The sequence below is a fragment of the Aplidium turbinatum genome, chromosome 4 (assembly GCF_918807975.1).
Source record: "Aplidium turbinatum chromosome 4, kaAplTurb1.1, whole genome shotgun sequence".
In the NCBI taxonomy this organism is placed as follows: Eukaryota; Metazoa; Chordata; class Ascidiacea; order Aplousobranchia; family Polyclinidae; genus Aplidium; species Aplidium turbinatum.
In genome coordinates, this window is record NC_137475.1 from 22,100,301 (window position 1) to 22,120,652 (window position 20,352).

Below are 20,352 nucleotides of genomic sequence, written 5' to 3' on the forward strand. Positions count from 1 at the left end.
CATATGCTCCGGCGCAAGGTGGCGCCTGGGAAGCAATGGTAAAACAATTTAAAATTGCATTTTTTCACATTTTGGACTCTTCAATTCGTAAGCCCAATTTTATTGAACTGCTTACGTACACAGGCAGTGCCGTTCGGATCGTGAACGAACGCCCTTTGGTACCTTTGAGTGACGACCCTAGGGATTTTACTGTCATCACCCCTGCCTCACTTTTGACCCCATACTTAGACCCATACTGTGCTGTTGGGCAACCACATGATCGTGACCAACTAAGAAGGGATTATCGGTTCAATTTGTCACTTTCTCAGCAGTTTTGGAGTAAATGGATCGATTTTTACTTGCCAGGTCTTCAGGGCCGGAAAAAATGGCTAAAAATGGCCGAGAATTTGGAGCCTGGTCAACTTGTAGTGGTAGGTTCTCTCCAAGACATTGGTAAACGTGGGAAGTATCAACTTGGGAGGGTGCATGAGGTAGTTCCACAAATTAGGAAAGGGAAGCCTGTGGTTCGTAGAGCCAAAGTTGCCGTCTGCAACTATGATGAGAGTACGGGGAAAGTAAAAGTAGACTACGTGTTGAGGGATATTTCGTGCCTCGCCCCCGTAAAGAACACCTAAGTGTTAGGGTTTGAGCCTGGTTTTGTCTGCGGTGGCCGATACTTGTCTGAGCCCGGAACAGTCGGTTATTATCGCAACTATTGTATATAGCGTCATTTTAGCGTGTACCTATGGTACCAATTTCATGTATCGTCGTGTATTATTCCGTATTGTTGTTCATTCTTTGCATGCCCTTTGTATTTACGTATTAACTTAAACGTGAGTGATTCAAACAATTTGTGTATCGTGTGTTTTTATTCATTGGCTCACAATATTGTCGTCATTTCTTTTTAGTTATGCCATGTCAGACTGTCATAACTAGGGGCCGCTATGTTCCCGACAATTTTCACCAAATCAAACGTCATATAAAAACCGTTCAAGTCTACTGAATATTACGTCATGGAAATTCCTAAAACATGAATCAAAATTGCACCAGCGTTCATAAGAATTGTGTCAAACCTGTTTGGGCCTGTTTAAACAGGAAATATTACATCAGCTTTAAACACCTGTTGGAATGACTTCATAATTGTCTTTCATTATTGCGTCACAGTACTGCATACGTGAATTTGAGATATTGCTATCTATTCTGGTCATTCGTAAAATGATTGTTTGAAAGTTGGCCGCACATTTAACTGTTGGCTTAGTGCTTGCTAGCTGGACAAAGGTTCCGTCTTTTATCCAAGTAATCTGTTCTGTAGTGACAGTTTTCAGTGGTGTACGCGTTGCACCCCCTCGTTTTCGGTAGCCGTGGGCTAATTTTTACAGAAATACACTTTTTGAAAAGAAGTTCAAGTGTGTGTTTCTTCGGTCATTATATGCAGACGAAAGGATCCGGGAACTTTAAGTTACAATTTTCCCACGAAGAAATTATGGTTTACCGCTGTGACCAATAACTAAAGTATGATGCACATTTTGTATAATTTTGGTTAGTCTCTTTTCTGTAGAAAATTAGTGGCAGACATTTTTTCTGATTAAGCACCGAAAGGTTAGTTGACTCACTGGCGATCGTTCTATAGTTGACTCAGTGAGTCAATTGACTCTACAGCAAGCAATATCAGAACATGGGATGCTTTTTGTGAAAATTAAAGAATAAATAGCTTTTATTCATTTGCAATAGCAGATCGGAATGTTGAACTTACAGAGAAATTCTTTTTAGGTAAACCATGGAAAACAAAATCTAAATTCTAATAGCCTACCGGTACTGTAAATCTATTGTACTGCTACTCAACTAAGCTGCAAACGCCATGTATGCTGGGTACATCTGGGCGAAGTGCTGCAAAGACGAAATAAAAGTTTTCTTTTTTCGCTTTCTTTTCTAGGTTTGGTGGCTGTGCATTTTTAAGATTATGTTTTTCAAACACTGTTTTATTGATGCATATTTTAAACCTTTTGGTTTTGTCATCTTTTCCTTTTGTTGGTGTAAAATTCGTGTGTTTACTTTATCGTTCTCTACATGTTTGCGCCAGCAATGAAAAATAAATTGAATTGAATTGAAAAAAAAAGCAGTTTGGAATAAATCAAACAACATATCGTGCAGTATTTAAAAAAGGGAATCTAAAGGCTCATCAGGCAGCGTAAAAATGATACAGGCATCTAGTGATGCCACCCTATGTTGCTATGCAAAACACAGAAAAATTTTCACGGATAAAATGGAGAAAGATTTGGCGGGACACTGCACGAATCTGGTAAAGCTGTTCCAGACAATTATTCACCAAATCAAACGTCATATAAAAACCGATATGGTCTATTGAATCTTATCGTATCACGTCATGGAATTTTTCCTAAAAAATGATGCAATCTTGGCTCATTGTTCCTAGACTGATAAAATATTGCATCAGCCGCTTTGAACACCTGTTTGAATGACTTCATAATTGTCTTTCATTATTGCGTCACAGAAATTGCTGACGTGCTTTTGAAATATTGCAAATCATTCTGGTCATTCTTAAAATTGTTTGTTGGAAGTCAGTCGCATATTTAACTGTTTGCTTGGTGCTGCTAGCTAGACAAATTTTCCGTCTTTTATCTAAGTAATCTGTTCTGTAGTGACAAGTTTTAGTGGTGTACGGCGTTGCATGCAATTTCGACAGCCAGGTGGCTATTTTTACAGAAATACAATTCTCGAATAGACGTTTCCTGAAGAGTGTTTCTTTTTCGGTCATTACATACAGACGAACGGATCCGGGAACTTTATGTTACAATTTTCCCACGAAGAGATTATGGTTTACCGCTGTGACCAAAAGCAGGAGTGGGGAACCTGCGGCCCGCAGGTCAAATGCGGCCTGCGTGACTGTTCCATGTGGCCCGCGTCAAAATTTCTTTACCCAAAATATATTGAAACAAAAGCTCAAAAAAAGAGTAGGCTCTGCATTCTTGGTATAATGCGAATGGCCTTCTATGACTTTAGTGGTATGCCAATGTCTCATTCAGCAAGAAAACTTGTGCGCGAAGTCAGCTCAGCTTAGTAATGTCATGCCAATAGTGATAAAATGCATTAATTTCATCAAAAGCAGAGGTTTGAACAGTCGCTTGTTTAAGCAATTAGTGGAAGACCTGAATACTGATTAGCCTACAACGACCTTGTCTACCACTGTGCGGTTCGTTGGCTGAGTCGTAGCGACATGCTTACACGCTTTTCCTGGTTGCGAAACGAAGTCGATCAGTTCATGAATAATCAGGGAAACCATGCCGTTTTGAGTGATAGTCAATGGTTGTGTGATATAGCGTTTATGGTTGACATTTATAGCAAGCACCTCTCCGAGCTTAACGTCAAATTGCAGGGACCGAGTCAGCTTTTGAACTCCTTGTTTGCAAAAGTGAAATTATTTGAAGCTAAAGTACATCTGTGGAAAGTAGAAAACACACAACTTGAAAACAATAACACCACACATTTCCCTACCTTGCAAGAGCAAAAGCCTTCTACAACAGCCAAATATGCCCATGTAGGCTATGTGTCAATCTTATGGAGACATTTAGTGCAAGATTTTTGGACATAAAGAGTAAAGAAGTGGAGTTAGATATTTTTGCCTCTCCTTTCAATGCGGTTGCAACTGATGTTCCTAGTAATTTCCAACATGAAATAGTAGAGCTCCAGAGTGACGGTAGGTTACGTTGAAAGCGATGTACCAAAACATTCCACTGCTCAACTTTTATCAACGCTACATAAATGCTGATGATTTTCCAGTCATGCGGAAACATGCTTTGAAATATCGTGTCTCTGTTTGGAAACACCTAGCGTTGCAAGCAGTTTTCTTCCAAATTGAATCTAACAAAAAGTCGGCTTCGCTCCAGACTGACTGATAAAAACGTGGAGATGCAGTGAAGAGTTGCAACATCTTCCGTGTCAGCAGACATCACACGACTCACCAAAAACAAAAACTTTCAGCCATCCCACTAGCTGTGAAAGTGAAATAAATCATTGTCTAATTCGCTGCATTTTTTATCTGTAAATAAAGTTTCGAAATTTTTATTGGCCCGCCTGTGTTATTTCTCATTTTATGTGGCCCGCAATACTAAAAAGGTTCCCCACCCCTGTGGTAAAGCAACATCATGGCCTATTTATAGATAAAGTAAAACTTCTAGCTTTCAAGTTTGCTAAGCAAAACCAAGTCACCGTTCCCAAAAACTGGTCTGACAACAAGAAAGCAGGAAGAGAGTGGTTGTGGTCATTTATGAAACGCCATACTTTGCCATTATACAGTAAGTAGCCTCTGTGGTACATACATTAGACATGCTTACACGAATTGTGCAATATTCGCATTCTTGATATAGCTACCTGTTCAGCATGAGTCAATTAACCCTCAGCATTGCGTTAGTTGACTCAATTTAGGCCTAGTACAAATTTTGAAGCTTTTGAAAATTCTACTCATTATCGCGCTGAAACAAGTCCTGGAGTTAGGGTAAAGCGTTCTACATATTTGATGAAATTTTCAGCTTGGTAGCAAAAATATGTCTGAAACGAAGCAAACTGCTGATGTAACAAACTGCTGACGACGTCGTTCTTGAATGTCTCATTTACAAAACATCACATGGGATGCATGGTGGGCTATAGATAGCAGCACTGGACGAAACTATACTTGCGTGGCCGAGTGATGAGAGCGTCTGCGCGACGTTCGAAAGGACGTTGGTTCGACACCGCTGTAGAACATGCGGCTGTGTCTCGGCAAGACACTTAAAGGCATGCCAAAATAATGGGAGCAGCTGACTCGATAACTGCATAGTTCCTTCGCTGCTTCCAGTCATCTGTTGTGGGCATATGTAATCGCAGTGTACAGTGTGTTGTCGCAATGGGCGCAAAATAAAACAGGTTGTTATTATTATTATTGTTTTTAGTAACCTGGCTTTAACAATCTGGTATAACACCAAGATTTCTAGTTTATGCACAACACAAACTAACCTCAATATGGTATGGATAAATCGTCAAATGAGAAATTTATTGTATTGTTTCTGAATAATGCTATCTAATCCAATTAAGTTGCTATCAGTCATCTAGCCACCTAACCAAACTATCAGAGCCGCTGGAGTAAGATCGGATGCATCTGAATTCGATACAGAAACTCAGTCCACAGTTTCGACAGTCATTGCAATAATCATGGTGAGTGGCTGAAAAGCACTGCGAAAATTACAACTGATTGGGTGTTCGTCAGTAGCACCCTGAAGAAGATCACTTACTTACCCAGTAATTTGCACGATGAGGCAGTGAGGCTTACATGTGCATTAGTTTACTAAAGCTTCCAAAAAGTTACAGGGCAAAAATGAGAACGATAAATTGTATTCAAAGCTTAAATCATTTTTAAAAGCGATAGTCTACTCATTCGCTACGTGGGACTCGTTTAGGACGATTATCAATTTTTATGCACCGCGATATTTATTATTTTCATTGACTAGTAAAAGAAGTATCTTACAAGTATACATCTATTCTAAACATCACATTCAACTAAGTAGTTTTGGAGCAGAAAATTATCATAAAGTACTCCTTAAATTATGAGGCTTCAATCTAAATATATTGCTTTGGTTCGATAGAAATTATTACATTACTATAATCTTAATTATAAGTTGCTATCTTCAAAGTTTCTTTTCTGAAGCAATTTTTCTGCTATAAGAGCCACCACATGGAGGAGTAACAATGCTTTGAGAAACATTTATGTGAATCAATTTGGTTAGAAAATTATGCTTTGTGAAACGTTGATGATAAATGAGTAATAGAACGGTGACATGCAACAAAAGGCGAAGTCAGCTAATCGAAAGGCTCATTCTTCTGATAACCGATGGAGGGTTCTTTGCATTGGCATAGCATTCGTTAATCCTAAAAACAATAATATAATTATGCTTCATTTTGAAAAATGAGACAGAGTGGTATCAAATTTTGCTAAATCAGGCAACTGAGTCAATACAATTTTGTATGTCACAAATGGTTGTTTCTAGAATAGAGTTGAGCATAACTATAGTGGATCTAATTCATGAGTGCCTACAAACAAAAAATTGGAAAAATTCAGTCAGAAAAACTTTCATTTGATTTTTCAGTTAGAAAACATTTTCTATCCGACAAGTTAAAAAATTGAATTTGGTGCCCGAATGGTTTTTTTATCATTTTTTCCAAATGATAGCCAGGGGCAACGAGCAACATCAGTTGAATGTGTTTCATCAAATTAACTAAACTAAAATATTAAGTAACACTGTAGTCAATTTCAAGTGCATCGTTTTAACCTCGAATATTAGATTTGCGGTAGTATTAGACCCAAAATTCAATATTCCATAAGAACCTACCGGCTGGAGGGTCAAGAAAGCGGGATTCAGGAACTTTAAGATTGTTTCTTGTCTTTGCTTCGGGGTTGGATGCCCGAAGCTTCTTGATTTGTGTAAACCGCCTTGAAAACTTTCGCTTTGAGATATCAACATTGCGTGGTTCTATTTGGCTTTCTATGGCCACACTGTCAAAGAACCCTGAACAATTGTAAATTGAGAGCTGTAAAGTGACAGTTGCAAATGTTTCGTAACACTGAAAAAAAGGCTTTCTTTTTATCCAAAGTTGTTTGATTGACTGATATCACGAGAGTGAAATATAATACTGTAATTATGTTAATATTACTCTTAACCTGCGGCTTACTATCTAAATATATGTTACTGTTTTGAGAATTATTAAAATAAAGTTCAACCAGCCTCACTGTATGCTTTTTGTAAATTCACAAACAAAGACTATACCCCCAAGTTCTCATATTAGACCAGCGTTTCTCAAGCTAGGATCAGCTGACCAATTAAAAGGTGTACAGTAGTTTCAGAAGGAGCAAATACCTTCGGGGCCGAGGGTCTTTTATTACCACGAATTCATGATGTTTCCGGACTATATTGGAAGGCTACTTGAGAGCAGCCAGTATTTGGTTTCATCATCTAAGACTCGTAAACCTTCCACTCCGTTTGGTGGATTGAAGATGGTACAATCGTTGATGATGTGGTCTGCGTTTTTTTCTCAGCACCACATTTACAAGAAGAGGTAGAGGCAATTCTCCATCGGTGCATGGTTGAGCGAAAAAGCTTTACGCCTGTACGGAAACGGTTGAGGCGCACGTACGCTTGTCTCTGGTGTCGGCGTCTGGGATGGATGAATAGAGTCTGGTGGTACTTGACTTTCATTCAGATTTTCATTTATGGTTCACTCAATTAGTTGCAGAATTTTTTTATTTGTCACCTTCGCTGATTAGACGTTGAAAGGCTGGCACGAATGAGTGTCTTGATTTCAGTCGATGGGTGTGTTCGTTAAGGAAGCAGAGAACTTGGAGGAAAAGAAGTAATTGGACACCAATGCCCTTCGACCGAGCGACAGAGTAGCTTTTCGCGACGAAGCTTAGCAGGTTGGATGCCAGAAAGAATAATGAGATTGTCCAATGGTGCAGGACGCAGGCATCCGGTCAGAGTGCGCAAAGCACTGTTGATGACAGTGCCGATTTTGCGCAGTGATCATTGCGGTATCAAACAGGTGCACAGTACTCTGCTAAAGAGTAGACAAGGGCTTATAGGCTGTTGCTCCAAGACTCCCTAGACCAGAGGTCGGCAACCTTTTTTAACAAAAGGCGATTCTGTTACATATTTTGGCAGAAATGACCAGCTGAGAGCCACAAAACGTTTTTAAAGTAATATATGTTTTTCAAGTAGATCAGACCACAGTTTCTTTGCTACCGAACAATTCTTTTTTATGCCGTCATCTCTATCTGTGTACGGCTTTCCTCGCTTACAATCTATTGAGCTGCCACAAAACTAGCAGCATTGGTGTGGCATGGGGCTGTTTTCCATTTATTGAAAGCTTCCTTACTCTGCTCCGATCTTTGCATAAGTTCCAATACTGCCTAATTTATCTAATCTCCAAAAGGGGATAATCATGTGCATCAAAATTAAAGACACACGCTTCACTGTCTATTATTTTCCATCTACTAGGCCTATCTTTTAAACCATTACCCTTTTGTACAGCGAGTTTTTTAAGATAAAGAATCAGGGGCTCAAGTTGTCACTCTCCTAGTGGTGTGCCTTGGTAATTGATTTTTGCAATGAAGTAAATAACAACAAATCGAAACAGTAATTACTCATATAAGTAAGAAAAAGAAGTTTGTCGCTGGGGAGCAACAAGTTTCAATCTGAAACAAATAATGACCTTGAATAACACCAAACTCGTGTATGCCCATCGGGGATTCACAGAATAACGAGATAGCCAACTCGGCTGCAATATCTGACAAGTGGAGGTAAAAGTGCTGCCAAACATTTTTAAATTTTTAGAAGAAATATTTTTTTGGCTTTTTTGATGCAATGTTTGCCTAAAAATTATCCGTTTAAAACTTAACTGAAGTTTAAAGTTACACAAGATAGAGTTAGAAATTTGTAGTTGTGTTATTTGCGAATTGCGAATGCGAATTTAAGTACAAAACTTGAATTGAATGAAACTTACAGGTTTAAAAAATAGGCTATATTCAGTATTGTACGTTGACGCCGTCATTTGACGGCGTCAACTTTTTGTTGACGCTGAGGCTAGCGCTGTCAATTTATTTTTCAGTTGACGGAAGTGATAGCGCCGTCAACTATTTTGCCGATTTTAAGCGTCAAGCGCTAAGCGTCATTTTTTGTTTTCATGGAAAATCTTGTTTCACAATAAGAGTTTCTCAATGTATTCTGACCAGCAGCACCCCTTTTGGTAACTCATGACAAAGACAGGACTCAATGGACATGGCTCTTTCGCCTTAGTTGTGTGATGTTCTAGGCGTTACCCTTACTGGCATGGTTTTTCTGAACTGTGTTGCCGCAAAATTTTCTTTAATCCCTTAAAATTCGAAAACCGGAAGGAGACTAGACCGAATAGTAATCCGAAAACTAAATCTCGTAAATACGTTTTGACAACGAAAGTAAGTGAACAACAAAAAATGATTCAGCAGTTCTCCTAAATATCGATTAGTGAAAAACGAATAATGATTTCGTTGCTTGCATAAAAAAGCAGTGAATAACGCTCATTCGATATTTATTTTTAATGGGTATAAGCATTCGATATTCATAAAGCAACGAATAACGCTATCGAATAGTGACAACTAGTCGTTACTTCCAACCCTGGACGTTGAATATACTTTATTTCAAGAGCTCTATGCCCCTGAAAAGAGCGATGTTGGTGCAGTGGACCTCGTTAAAAGATTTATACATGCTAAACTACCACAGCACGCTTGGAACAAAGATACGGTACCTTTCCGACTAAACGTTTTCAACTTGTTTTTGAAATACAACACACCAATACCAACCAGCGCTGCTGTGGAACGCATGTTTTCACTTGGAAAGGACAATATGCGCAGGGGCGCCGGAAGCGGATGCCCCCTGCCCTCAAATTTCTGTGGATGGGGAGGGAAGAGGGGGCAATGGTGCCCTTTTAAGGTCATGTAAGCTACTGCACACTTTGCAATATAACAATTTATGCTATTCGCTTTTAGCCTAATTATAATGTTCTATTTTTGCCTCAAAATAATAGGCTATTCACGACACAAATTTCTCCATCACAGTAAGTTATATTACATCATTATAAAATAGCATGATGCCCGTCCATGCCATTGTTCTTTGTATAGCGGACACTTGTATCATTACTCGATAATGAGCTGATAGATGAGCATTATCGCTAGGCTATATCTTATCTTAAAACTTACAAAAAAAATTGGCCTTTCAGCAACAAAAGTGCCCTTTTTTCATACTCCTGCCCATCCAGTCAAAAATCGCTCCGGCGCCCCTGAATATGCGTCCCAAACGCAGCAGATTGTCAGACAAACGTTTTAAAATGCTTGTTTTTCTGCAAGGAAATAGGCTAACTAATAAGCTGAGTAGCTAATTACAATACAGTCTCAAAACATAATACCTGCTCTTTATTTATAGCTATTGTTAGCCTGAACTTGGTTGAAATATTTCCGTTTTATGAGACGCTGGCAAAAAATAGCGCTAGAAATTAGCGCTGACGCTGACGCCGTCAATTTCTTTAAGAGCTTACGCAGTCCTTTACGCCGTAAACTTTTTAGGCAATTCGCGCTGACGCTGACGCCGTCAAATTATTTCAATGACGCGTACAACACTGGCTATATTACTAAAGAAACTTGAGAAACTTAAAATACACCTCAAGAATATACAGCTTATTGATTTAAGTGCTCAAGCCGGTAATTATTTTTCAGGTAATATATTTGTATAGACAAATAACACCTAACGACTAAACAGCATTTAACATAATAACATGAAGATATACTAAAAATTACAAACGTTTTTGACCATACTTATGTTAGCCCTATTCAAGTAACCAACTGAAATTCGCATTCTCATTGCAAAATAACGCAACTATGAATTGCTAACTCAATCTTGGGTAACTTTAAACTTCAGTTAAGTTTTAAACAGACAAGTTTTAGGCAAACAGTGCATTAAAATTTAAGGCAAACAGTGCGTTTTTAATTTAAAAACGCCAAAAAATATTTCTTCTAAAAATTTAAGAAATATTTGGCAGCACTTTTACCCAGGGAGTCGAACCGAACCCGAACCGAACCCGAACCGGATTTTTGTAAACCGGTTTTGGTGCGATTTTGTCTGAACCTTAACCGGAACTGAACCGAAAATTTGAGTTAGCTTAACCCTTTGAAGCACAATGTAACATATATGTTACATGACTTCATCTTCAAATATCATTTTATTTACTACTCTTTTGATGGTTTTGTGACTTCTTGGAACATATTTAAGGCATAATTTAACTATTTTTTTTATTTGGTTGGAAACACTTTTTATTTTCCCATGTTTGGAACTTTGGAGTTGAAAATTTTTGTGGAGTTTGAGTGCAAAATTTTTAGGAATTTGAAACCTAATTTTCTTTTGTCTAAAAATGTATTTTTAACTTTTTTTTTGCAAATTGTATGAAAACATCTTTTAAATTACGTATCACAAGTTTTTGTTTTGATAAAATAAGAGGAAGATGCAGAATAATGAGATTCTACATGATGTAACATATGTGTTACATTGTGCTTCAAGGGTAACTAATCAGCAATCTTGAACGGTTGCTGTAACTAGCTTCACAAATCAGTTTAGATTTTTTTTTCTTGACTTTTATTGTTTGCTTAGACTTTTAACTGCAATTTTGCTTGATTTGAACTATTGTGTTGTTGTTTTCTACTAGTTTATACAACTAGGCCTATTGTACGATGGATTAAACTGTCATATATAGCTTTAAAAAACTTAAGTTCATGTAAAATGAACGTACTTGCTGTATAATATTTTCAGTAAATACAATTGCATTGCTTATGTGAAATAATTTATCCAGCAAGTACAAATTAGCTGCTACATGGCATATTTTGTTAATTGCATGTTGTTTTTATTTTTCATGATAAGCTAATATTGTGTGCATAATATACTATTTGATATGACATCATCGAAGAGGACAAAGCACTTTCAACTGAATGAAGATGAAGTGGAACAACTACTATTTTGCGACAACAGTGACTGCGAAGATGCTTTAGAGCTTGATGAAGAAGACATCCAATTTTTAGAAGATGACATCAATGCAATAGACAGTAACCGCCTTCACAATGGTAATGATTTCGAACCAGTTGAAGTAACCATTGAACCACCCACACCATCCCAAATCCAAAATCAAGTACCTTTAGTAAACACCACTGATTGTACTTCATCCCACAAAAACTTAAAGTTTGTTTGGAAGAAATCAAAATTCAACAATTCAACCTGATACCAATGACACGGAGATTAATTTTGAATATGGAGAAGTGCTTGCATCAGTAACATCTTCTGCCACTCCACTTGAAATTTTTGATGAAGTTGCTAATTTCAGTAAATTAATTGCTGAGATAGTAATTCCAGACAGTTCTTTACAGTCATCAAAAAGGTCATGTTTTCAATATTGAAGCAAATGAACTGAAAGCTTTCTTTGGAATGACTATTGTGATGGGATATCACAAAAACTCATGTCTGAGAGATTACTGGTCAACTGAAAGTGATCTTGGAGTTCCATATGTTTCAAACGTCATGGCTTTGCGACGGTTTGAAGAAATTCGTGCTTTTCTGCACTTCAATGACAATGAGCTAATGAGACAACCATCTGATTCATCTCATGATAAAGCTTTCAAAGTTCGACCTGTTTTAGACCATTTTAAACTTGCCTTTATTGCGGCAGTAGGTCCAACAAAATGTCAGTCTATTGATGAACACATGATCAAATTCAAAGGCCACAACATACTTCGGCAGTATGTAAAAGGCAAGCCGATTGCATGGGGTTTCAAAATGTGGTGTAGATGCTGTTCTAAAACTGGCTATTTGTTTGACTACAATTTGTACACTGGGAAGAAAAGTGGTCAAGTTGAATATGGACTTGGAGAAGGAGTGGTTCTTGAACTGACTGAAAATATTAAAGATTTGAAGTGTGAGGTGTATATCGACAATTTTTTCAATTCCCCATTGCTGCAATACAAGTTATTGGAAAGATATGTATTATGTGCAGGAACTGTACGAGCAAATCGAAAACATCTGCCAAAGCCACCACAAGTTCCACAGGATAAGACCATGAAAACTGGAGATGTGATGGCTTTTGAATCAAATGACATACATTTTGTCAAATGGATGGACAGTAAACCAGTAAATATGCTTTCAAACTTTGTTTCTGCCTATCCACTCCTTGAAAAAACAAAAAGAAAAAAAGGTTCCAGCACAAGGGAAACAGTAGGTTGTCTTGCTGTTGTAAAAAAATACAATAGCCACATGGGGGGAGTTGATATCATGGATCAAAAAAAGGTAACATACCAATTCGACCATCGATCAAAACACAAATACTATCTCAGAATAGTCCATGACCTTATTGACATTGCAATAAACAACTCGTATATTGTTTACACCAAATTGATGAAGGAAGAAGATGAAAATCACCTTCTTACTTCCAAAGACTTTCGCAGAAGTGTAGCCCGTTCCTTGATTGGAAAGTTTAGTAGCAGGAAGCGAGCTTCTCTTTCAACAGCCATACTAACAGAAAAACGGGCAAGATATACAAGCAGTGCTAATGTTGTTGGGCACACAATGGAAAAGGCTGAAAAGCGTCAACGGTGCAAAGTTTGCACCCGCAGGAAGCTACAGAACCTCACCAACAATAAATGTGTGGAATGTAACGTTCATCTTTGCTTTCTGAAAGACCGCAATTGCTTTCAGGTCTTTCACAGTGCCGACTTTAATGCGCAGGCATAAAATTTAGCCATGGCATTGAACTTTTTATGCTCTTCCGATGATGCAAAGTTCTAGATTTTGTTTCATCGCTTTTGATTGTTTTGCACATATCAAGTAATCTTCATCATCACGACATGGAATAGATATTCCTGTTTATTGAATAAAACTGTTTTACTTGATTTCAGGCCCAGATTTATGGGGGGGGCAGAGGGTGCAGGTGCCCTGGCCCCCCGACTTTTGTAGGGCCCCTCTACATGGACAAAATGTGATTTTGTGTTATTATTTTTTTTCTTTCAGCCTTTGAAGTTTCTGCAAAATGCTGTGCAGTGCAGGATTAATGCTACTATAGACATTAGGGTGTTGCATTTTTTGAAAAAAATTTGAAATTATTTTGGTAAGTATTATTTTCAGGTTGGGAATTGTGTAAAACTGGCTCAAAAAAATTTTTTTGGAAGAATTTTAAGTTTTAGGGGTCCCACGCTCACCCCCAATTTTTCATGCTTTGATGATTATGGTACAATCTTCTATCACATGTAAAACTTACATTTTTGAAGTTAACTATGAAATGTTACATATCATTTCAATCAGGATTTGAAGAAGAATGTGTTGATGTAAACAAAAATCGTGTTTTACTCAAAAATTTTAGGATTGGAAGTTAAAACTACAACCTTTGTTTAACTGCCACCACCTATGCTTCGGTATGAACTTAGGGTTGGGTCAAGATATTTCTACTGAAGATGAATGGCAAAGTTCAACCAGGCCCAATGTGATCTCCACCAAAGCTTGTGCTCTGAGCACAAAAAAGCTTTCCTCTTATCGACTATCTCAAGCGATGTTAGATTGTGGAGCGGAGCAGCTACATAGTCCTGATGCCAAACCACACCACACTACTTTTTATCGGCATTCCATGAAACTACACAGTGAGCTTTTGAAAGACAATGAGATACAACTACGCAATGCAGTGTTTCACCAATTATGCTTTGATGGTAAAAAGATCTTTGATAGAGAAAGATTGGCGGTCCTTTCACATTTTTCAGCAGGAAACTTTTTTACAGCACTTAAAACTTTTCGAAGGGAAATCAGCATCACTGGAGAAAATTGCTTTCTTGCATTGAAAGACATCATTGATTTCGATATACTCCAGCATGTCATTAGCATCATGACTGATACAACTGTCGTTAACACTGGCAAAGTAAAGGGCATATGCAGTGCACAGGAATAGCTCAGTATGTAAACAAAGAGTGTAGCCATGATATTATTGTTCTGGAATGTTTGTACCATTCTATCGAGTTGTATCTGGATGAGGTTATCACAACATTTGACGGCCAAACTAAAGCACCTGACAAACTTGTTAAGAATTCTGTATTTAATCTCATTTCAGAGATCAAAAAAGATGATCTCACCTCATCCAATCTTCGGCACACCAACTTAAAGCCCAGCATATTGGCTCAAAATGTCATAAAAGACTGCTTGGAAGTTTTGTTGTGCAATCTATCCAGAAGCAATAACCAGTACATGAGAGATGACCAAGCTTGTCTTTTACCTCTTGTGTGCTTCACGTTTATGGATGTTCCTCAAGCAATATACAAATATTTATTTCGACGGCAAGAAACCCTTCACCATGCAAGATGGCTGACGAAAGCCAATGATGGATATCTGAGAATTCTAAATTGTCATCCTTTTGAATTGACTAATTCACAAACAGCAGTGCTTGAATCTATATGCCAGTTTGTTGTGGATGTTTACGCCCCAATGTTCTCAATTTACACCAGACCAAGTGCTGTAGAAGCCCCTGCTTTAGTGTTGTTAAACTGTGATTTGATGAAATCGTCTCAACCTGAAATCGTGAAACACACGAAGGAGTGCTTTTTGAAACATGCGAAGACCTGGTTGTCTCCAAAAATCGTTGCATTGTTTTGCCATTCTACAAATCCTCCTGTGCCAACTGCCGAAGTGTCAAAAATATCAACTCCTTCGGTGGATATCACACATTTACTTTGAAGCAATCGCCCACTGGTTGCATTTTTCGATATTACAAGCCAGTGTTCTCCTTGTCTATCCCTGGGCCAACCAAAAGATTGGCTATCATTCATAAACAATCAGATGGCAAATGAGAGACTGATAGGTAACATGGCAAGATGCTTAAAGCAGAGAAAAGTAAAAGACAGTGATGAGTCTGACACAATGTCTTACAAGGAAATGAAACAAACTGATGACAAAATTCGAGCATATTATGTCACCACAATGACAGTTGATCTCGAGAAGTTTTGAGTAGGACATGACATGCAATGCAAATTGAAATATTTTTTGGAATTTTGTGAAGCATTGTTGCATATTTGTTCAAACTTTCGGAAAAACACATTGATTATTGTAATAATTAGACCACAATTTGATTAAATGTATATGTCATAGTATGAGTGATCAAAATCGGTCTCAATAAAATGATACAGAAATTTTTTTTATAAATCTCAATTTTTTTTATTTTTTGTTTTAGAGCTAAACACTTTTTTGTTTATAGCAACAGATTCTTCTTCAAATCCTGATTGAAATGATATGTGACATTTCATACTTACTTTCAAAAATGAATTTTTTACAAGTGATTGAAGATTTTGCCATAATCATCAAACGACAAAAAATGGGGCGTGAGCGTGGGACCCCTAAACTTTAAAAATTTTCAAAAAAAATTTCTTTGGGCCAGTTTTGCACAATTCCCAACCTGAAAAACATACTTACAACATAACTCACAAAATTTGCAACACCCTAATAGACATAGAGGTGGTTTTTTCCGCTGTAGGCGCAAAATTTTTGCATGGGGGCCCCTCAATCTAAAAGTGCCGCTGGCCCCCCATCAGCTAAATCTGGCCCTGCTTGATTTGTGCATACAACTGTGTATATATCCCATGAAACTACAGTGTTCTTTTGTTGTGTTTATCTTCATTTACACCAAGCTATACAATGCAATACTGAAAAAAAAAATTTTCCTTGAAGCACAATGTAACATATATGTTACATGTCGTAAAATAAAAACTAAGCATATTTTGTGAAATTTTTTTTTTAATTGTTGTTAAATTACCTGCCAACAGTTAAAATACAACGTTCAATGTAAAAAAAATAGTCTCAATCTCTTATGTACTTTAAAGGGACCCTAACCGAACCCGAACCGGTTGAAAAAAGCGGTTCACTTCAGCATTACGTCATTGTTCGCATTGTGGTAAGTGAAGTTGTACGTAGCATTTTGTTATCTTGGAGGCCACATTGTACGGATGAATTATAGCCTATTCCGTAACACACGATCCACTATCATCGATGCTTTGGAGAGGAATTTTTTGAGGTAAACAACTTCTGTTCTGTGACATCATAGACAATATAGTTTGATTGTAACTTGTGCAACAAACAACAAAGGCAAGTTAATTGAGCAAAGCAGTGTTGAGATCAGTGTTGCCAACCTTGCGGTTTTCACGCCCAATTGGGCTAGTTAGTAGTTGGGCAATAGTAGGCCTAGGCCTAATTTTATCGGACCCGAACCGGAACTTATAAAACCGGTTTTAAGTTTCTTCGAACCGGAACTGAACCAAATTTTGAAACAATCTTTGAACCGGACCCGAACCGGAAAAATCAAACGGTTCGACTCCCTGCTTTTACCTCCACTTTTTTTCCTAGACAATTAAGCGTCATGTGATTTTGCCTCTCCTCTGCCTTGCCGTTTCATTCTTTGCGTTTCTTTTTTCGATTTTTGTGCATTAGTTAAGATCTGTAATTTCAATTTAAGAAGAACATCAGTCAGTTGGTTACTTGAAAAAGGTTAACATGAGTATGACCGAAAACGTTTTTAATTTTTAGGGTCGAATGCGGAAAGGTAGCTCAAAACTAGTTTTAAGCAAGCCGGGCTTAGATAGTGGCTTGAGCCGAGTTTTGCGCTGCAGAAACTATTCTTACTTTAAGCATGTTAGTGTTGATGAAAATATTCTATGAAACTATTCTATGCTTTAAGCCTAGCTTAAAACTCGTTTCATTCCAAGTTTTGAGCCACCAATTCAAGTCGCCAAAAAAGGCGACTGAACAGCGGCGGATCTTGACTTAAGCATTTTTGCAAACTGGATTTCAAAGGATTGCGGTGAAGTTGTGTAATCAGTCCATCGTGCAGGGCACTTTTTGAAGCTTGCTGAAATGTGCATTCTCCGTCTGTAGAACACTGTAGGCCTTTCTGGAAATGCTGAAGCTTACTAGCAGCATTTCATACGACCAGGTTAAAGAGAAAATTCTGACCAGATTTATTTGAGTTACAGGTGGAATGTCCCTATTTAGCCCCTTGACAAACCTCCACATATTTTTGGTTCACTGCTATTTTTCAGTTACAAAGTTGTTAAAAAACAACTGCTACTTGCAGGGGCGCCGGAACGAGTTTTCACTGGGGGGCAGGATTATGAAACAATGGCACTTTTTTTGCTGAAAGGCCCTTTTTTTATAGTTTTAAACCAACATATAGCGATAATGCTCATCTTTCAGCTCATTATCGAGTAATGATACAAGTGTCAGGTATACAAAGAACAATGGAACAGAAGGGCATCATGCTATGTTATAATGATGTAACCTACATTGATACAGAATTTTGTGTCGTGAATATTATGTTGAGGCAAAAATAAAAGATTATAATTAGGCTGAAAGGAAATAGCAGAAATTGCTATATTGCAAAATGTGCAGTAGGTTACATGACCTTAAAAGGGCACCATTGCCCCCCATCCACACAAAAATTGAGGGCAGGGGGGCATTCGCCCCCCCCGCTTCCTGCACCCCTGGCTATTTGTAGCCTACAAATTGTTGTCTACTACATGCTTGCTAGTTGCTGTCAACATGCTTTGTCTTACAACAGGCTACTAACTTGCTACCACCAACTGGAAACTGCGTTTCAAATTCAATTGTGATGTAACAAAAGGTATTATGATGTCATTAATAAAGCATCTCTAATTACACGAACAACTTACAATTACTTTATTTGTCGGGTAGGTTTCAAAAATCACCATTGCAAGTCGAGTGACGTCACACTTTGCGTCAAAAACGTGGCTTAAAACCAGTTTTATTATGAAGCGCAGCTCAAAGGGTGGCTTGGCCAAGCGACCTTGCAAATTAGTTTTTGCAGCGCGCTCAACTTTTAAACCGAGCTTGACTGAAACTCCGCTTGCCTGAGAAGAGCTTGGCGTTAAGTTAGGTTTATTTTGAGCTACCTTTCTGCATTCGACCCTTAGTATATCTTTATGCGGAGGAGAGGTTAAATTTGTAAAAAAGTATGATAGTTTGATAAATGAATCATAAAATAGCGTTAGAATAGTTGTTTACGAGCAAGTTTTGGACGAACACTAGTCTAAAAATTCCAAAATAATATCTGTTCTTTAAAGTTAAATAATATCAGGCAAGACTTTTGGCTCTACTGGTCAAGTATCGCAGCCGAGTTGGCCATTCCCAATTTCTATGATTCCTTAATGCCAATGCACTCTTTTAGATCTAGTGCAGGTCGACTTCACAAGAGGACAATGAATCTTTGCAGTACCGGTAGTCCATATTATTCTTTAAATTTACAAATTAACAAGCGATCCAAGCGAGCAGCGACCTGGTTTAGTCTGATGCTTTGTGATGAATGTACTGATAAATATTCATAGACCTTAAGAAGGTTTTAATTCATTGAACCATTGCTATGTCTAAATTCAAATAGAATATTAACTGAACTATCATAAACATAATTACTAAAGAATTAAACGTTATAACTCAACATGAAAATCTTTAACAAAACTGCTCTGCAAAATAACTGCCACTGCTCACTACTCTACGATTTCAGATGAACAAATGAAATGAAACCAGCAGTGCGACAGAACTACCAAAGGCACACACACACACACATACAATTATGACGTAACCAATTAAGCAGGGCTTCGACCAGACAGCAGTTCAAATACATCACATTCGCCCTTCCAAAAAAATGAGGATTAAAAGAATGATGATGAATGAAATCAGAACGAGTGCTATAGTATTTTAAAGCAGCAGTATTTTAAACTATTACAAGGGTTTACGAAATATACACCACGCAGGGTACCACAAATGAAACACAAGGTTCCAGTTTTGTACGCTCAGCATTCAATGAGCCAGGAGTTCAACTCAATGAGGCACCACGTCACCATATCTGTCTAGTGCTTTTCACTCTCTTTGGGAGCGCCTCAGCCTTCAGCGGCACATTCTCAGTGTTCTCGGTGGATAAATTCATTGAATTCTCAGATGTCTCAGAATCCGGGCCAGGGGGTATGAACAACTCTTTACCGACATCATCTTCGGACGTACTTTTTGGACAGTTTATGACGTTAGGTGGACATGGAGCTAAATCTTTCAATGAAACGGTAGATTCACGGCCATCTTTATCTGCAAAGTTCGGATTTACGTCAAGCAATTCTACCTCATCGCATAAAGGATCACTGTTATTTCGAACAAACCGGCGCAACATGACCGGACCAGGGGAAAGTAGCCAAGTTGGCAAAGCTTTTCCCAACATTGATCTTCTAGGAAATCCAAAAAACCTTTCATGTGGTGTTGCGTTGGTAGCAGTGCATAACAAGGATCTTATGGCATGCAAGGCATCAGGTAAGCTATCTGCCCACGATTCTTCAGATAACTTTCTCGTTTTGAGAATGAGCTTGATTGTTCTCCACAATGTTTGATTTGGGCGTTCACACTGTGAGTTTCCTGTTGGATGGTACGGGGTCGTTCTGCTGGTTGCCACACCTCTTGTGTGCAGGTAATCTTTCAATTCAGTTGAAGTGAATGCGGTTCTTTTGTCGCTGTGGACGTAGCCGGGTAAACCAAAAATGCTGAACAATTGAGACAAAGAAAAGATGACTGTTTTTGCTGAAGTGTTGTTACAAACAAAAGCAAATGGGAATCGACTATATTCGTCCACTATCACCAGCATATATGGAGATTTAGATGATTTTAAGGGACCTTTGAAGTCTACACTGATTCTTTCCCATGCTTGAGTAGCTTTAATGAGGTTGCCTTCTTGTTTGTAGAACTG

General features: G+C 38.0%; 1 protein-coding gene across 1 annotated transcript in view; it reads right to left on the reverse strand.

Moving 5' to 3' along the window:
• Nucleotides 1-4,989: 4,989 nt before the first annotated feature.
• LOC145769531 (pleckstrin homology domain-containing family D member 1-like) overlaps nucleotides 4,990-20,352 on the reverse strand; it is a 162,581-nt gene continuing 147,218 nt past the window's right edge. The window contains exons 13-14 of the mRNA XM_082581181.1: nucleotides 6,357-6,533; nucleotides 4,990-5,895 (exon numbers count right to left, since the gene is read on the reverse strand). Of these exons, the coding sequence (XP_082437307.1) occupies nucleotides 5,840-5,895; nucleotides 6,357-6,533 (233 nt within the window). The 3' untranslated portion in view covers nucleotides 4,990-5,839. The remainder of the gene's footprint in view (nucleotides 5,896-6,356; nucleotides 6,534-20,352) is intronic.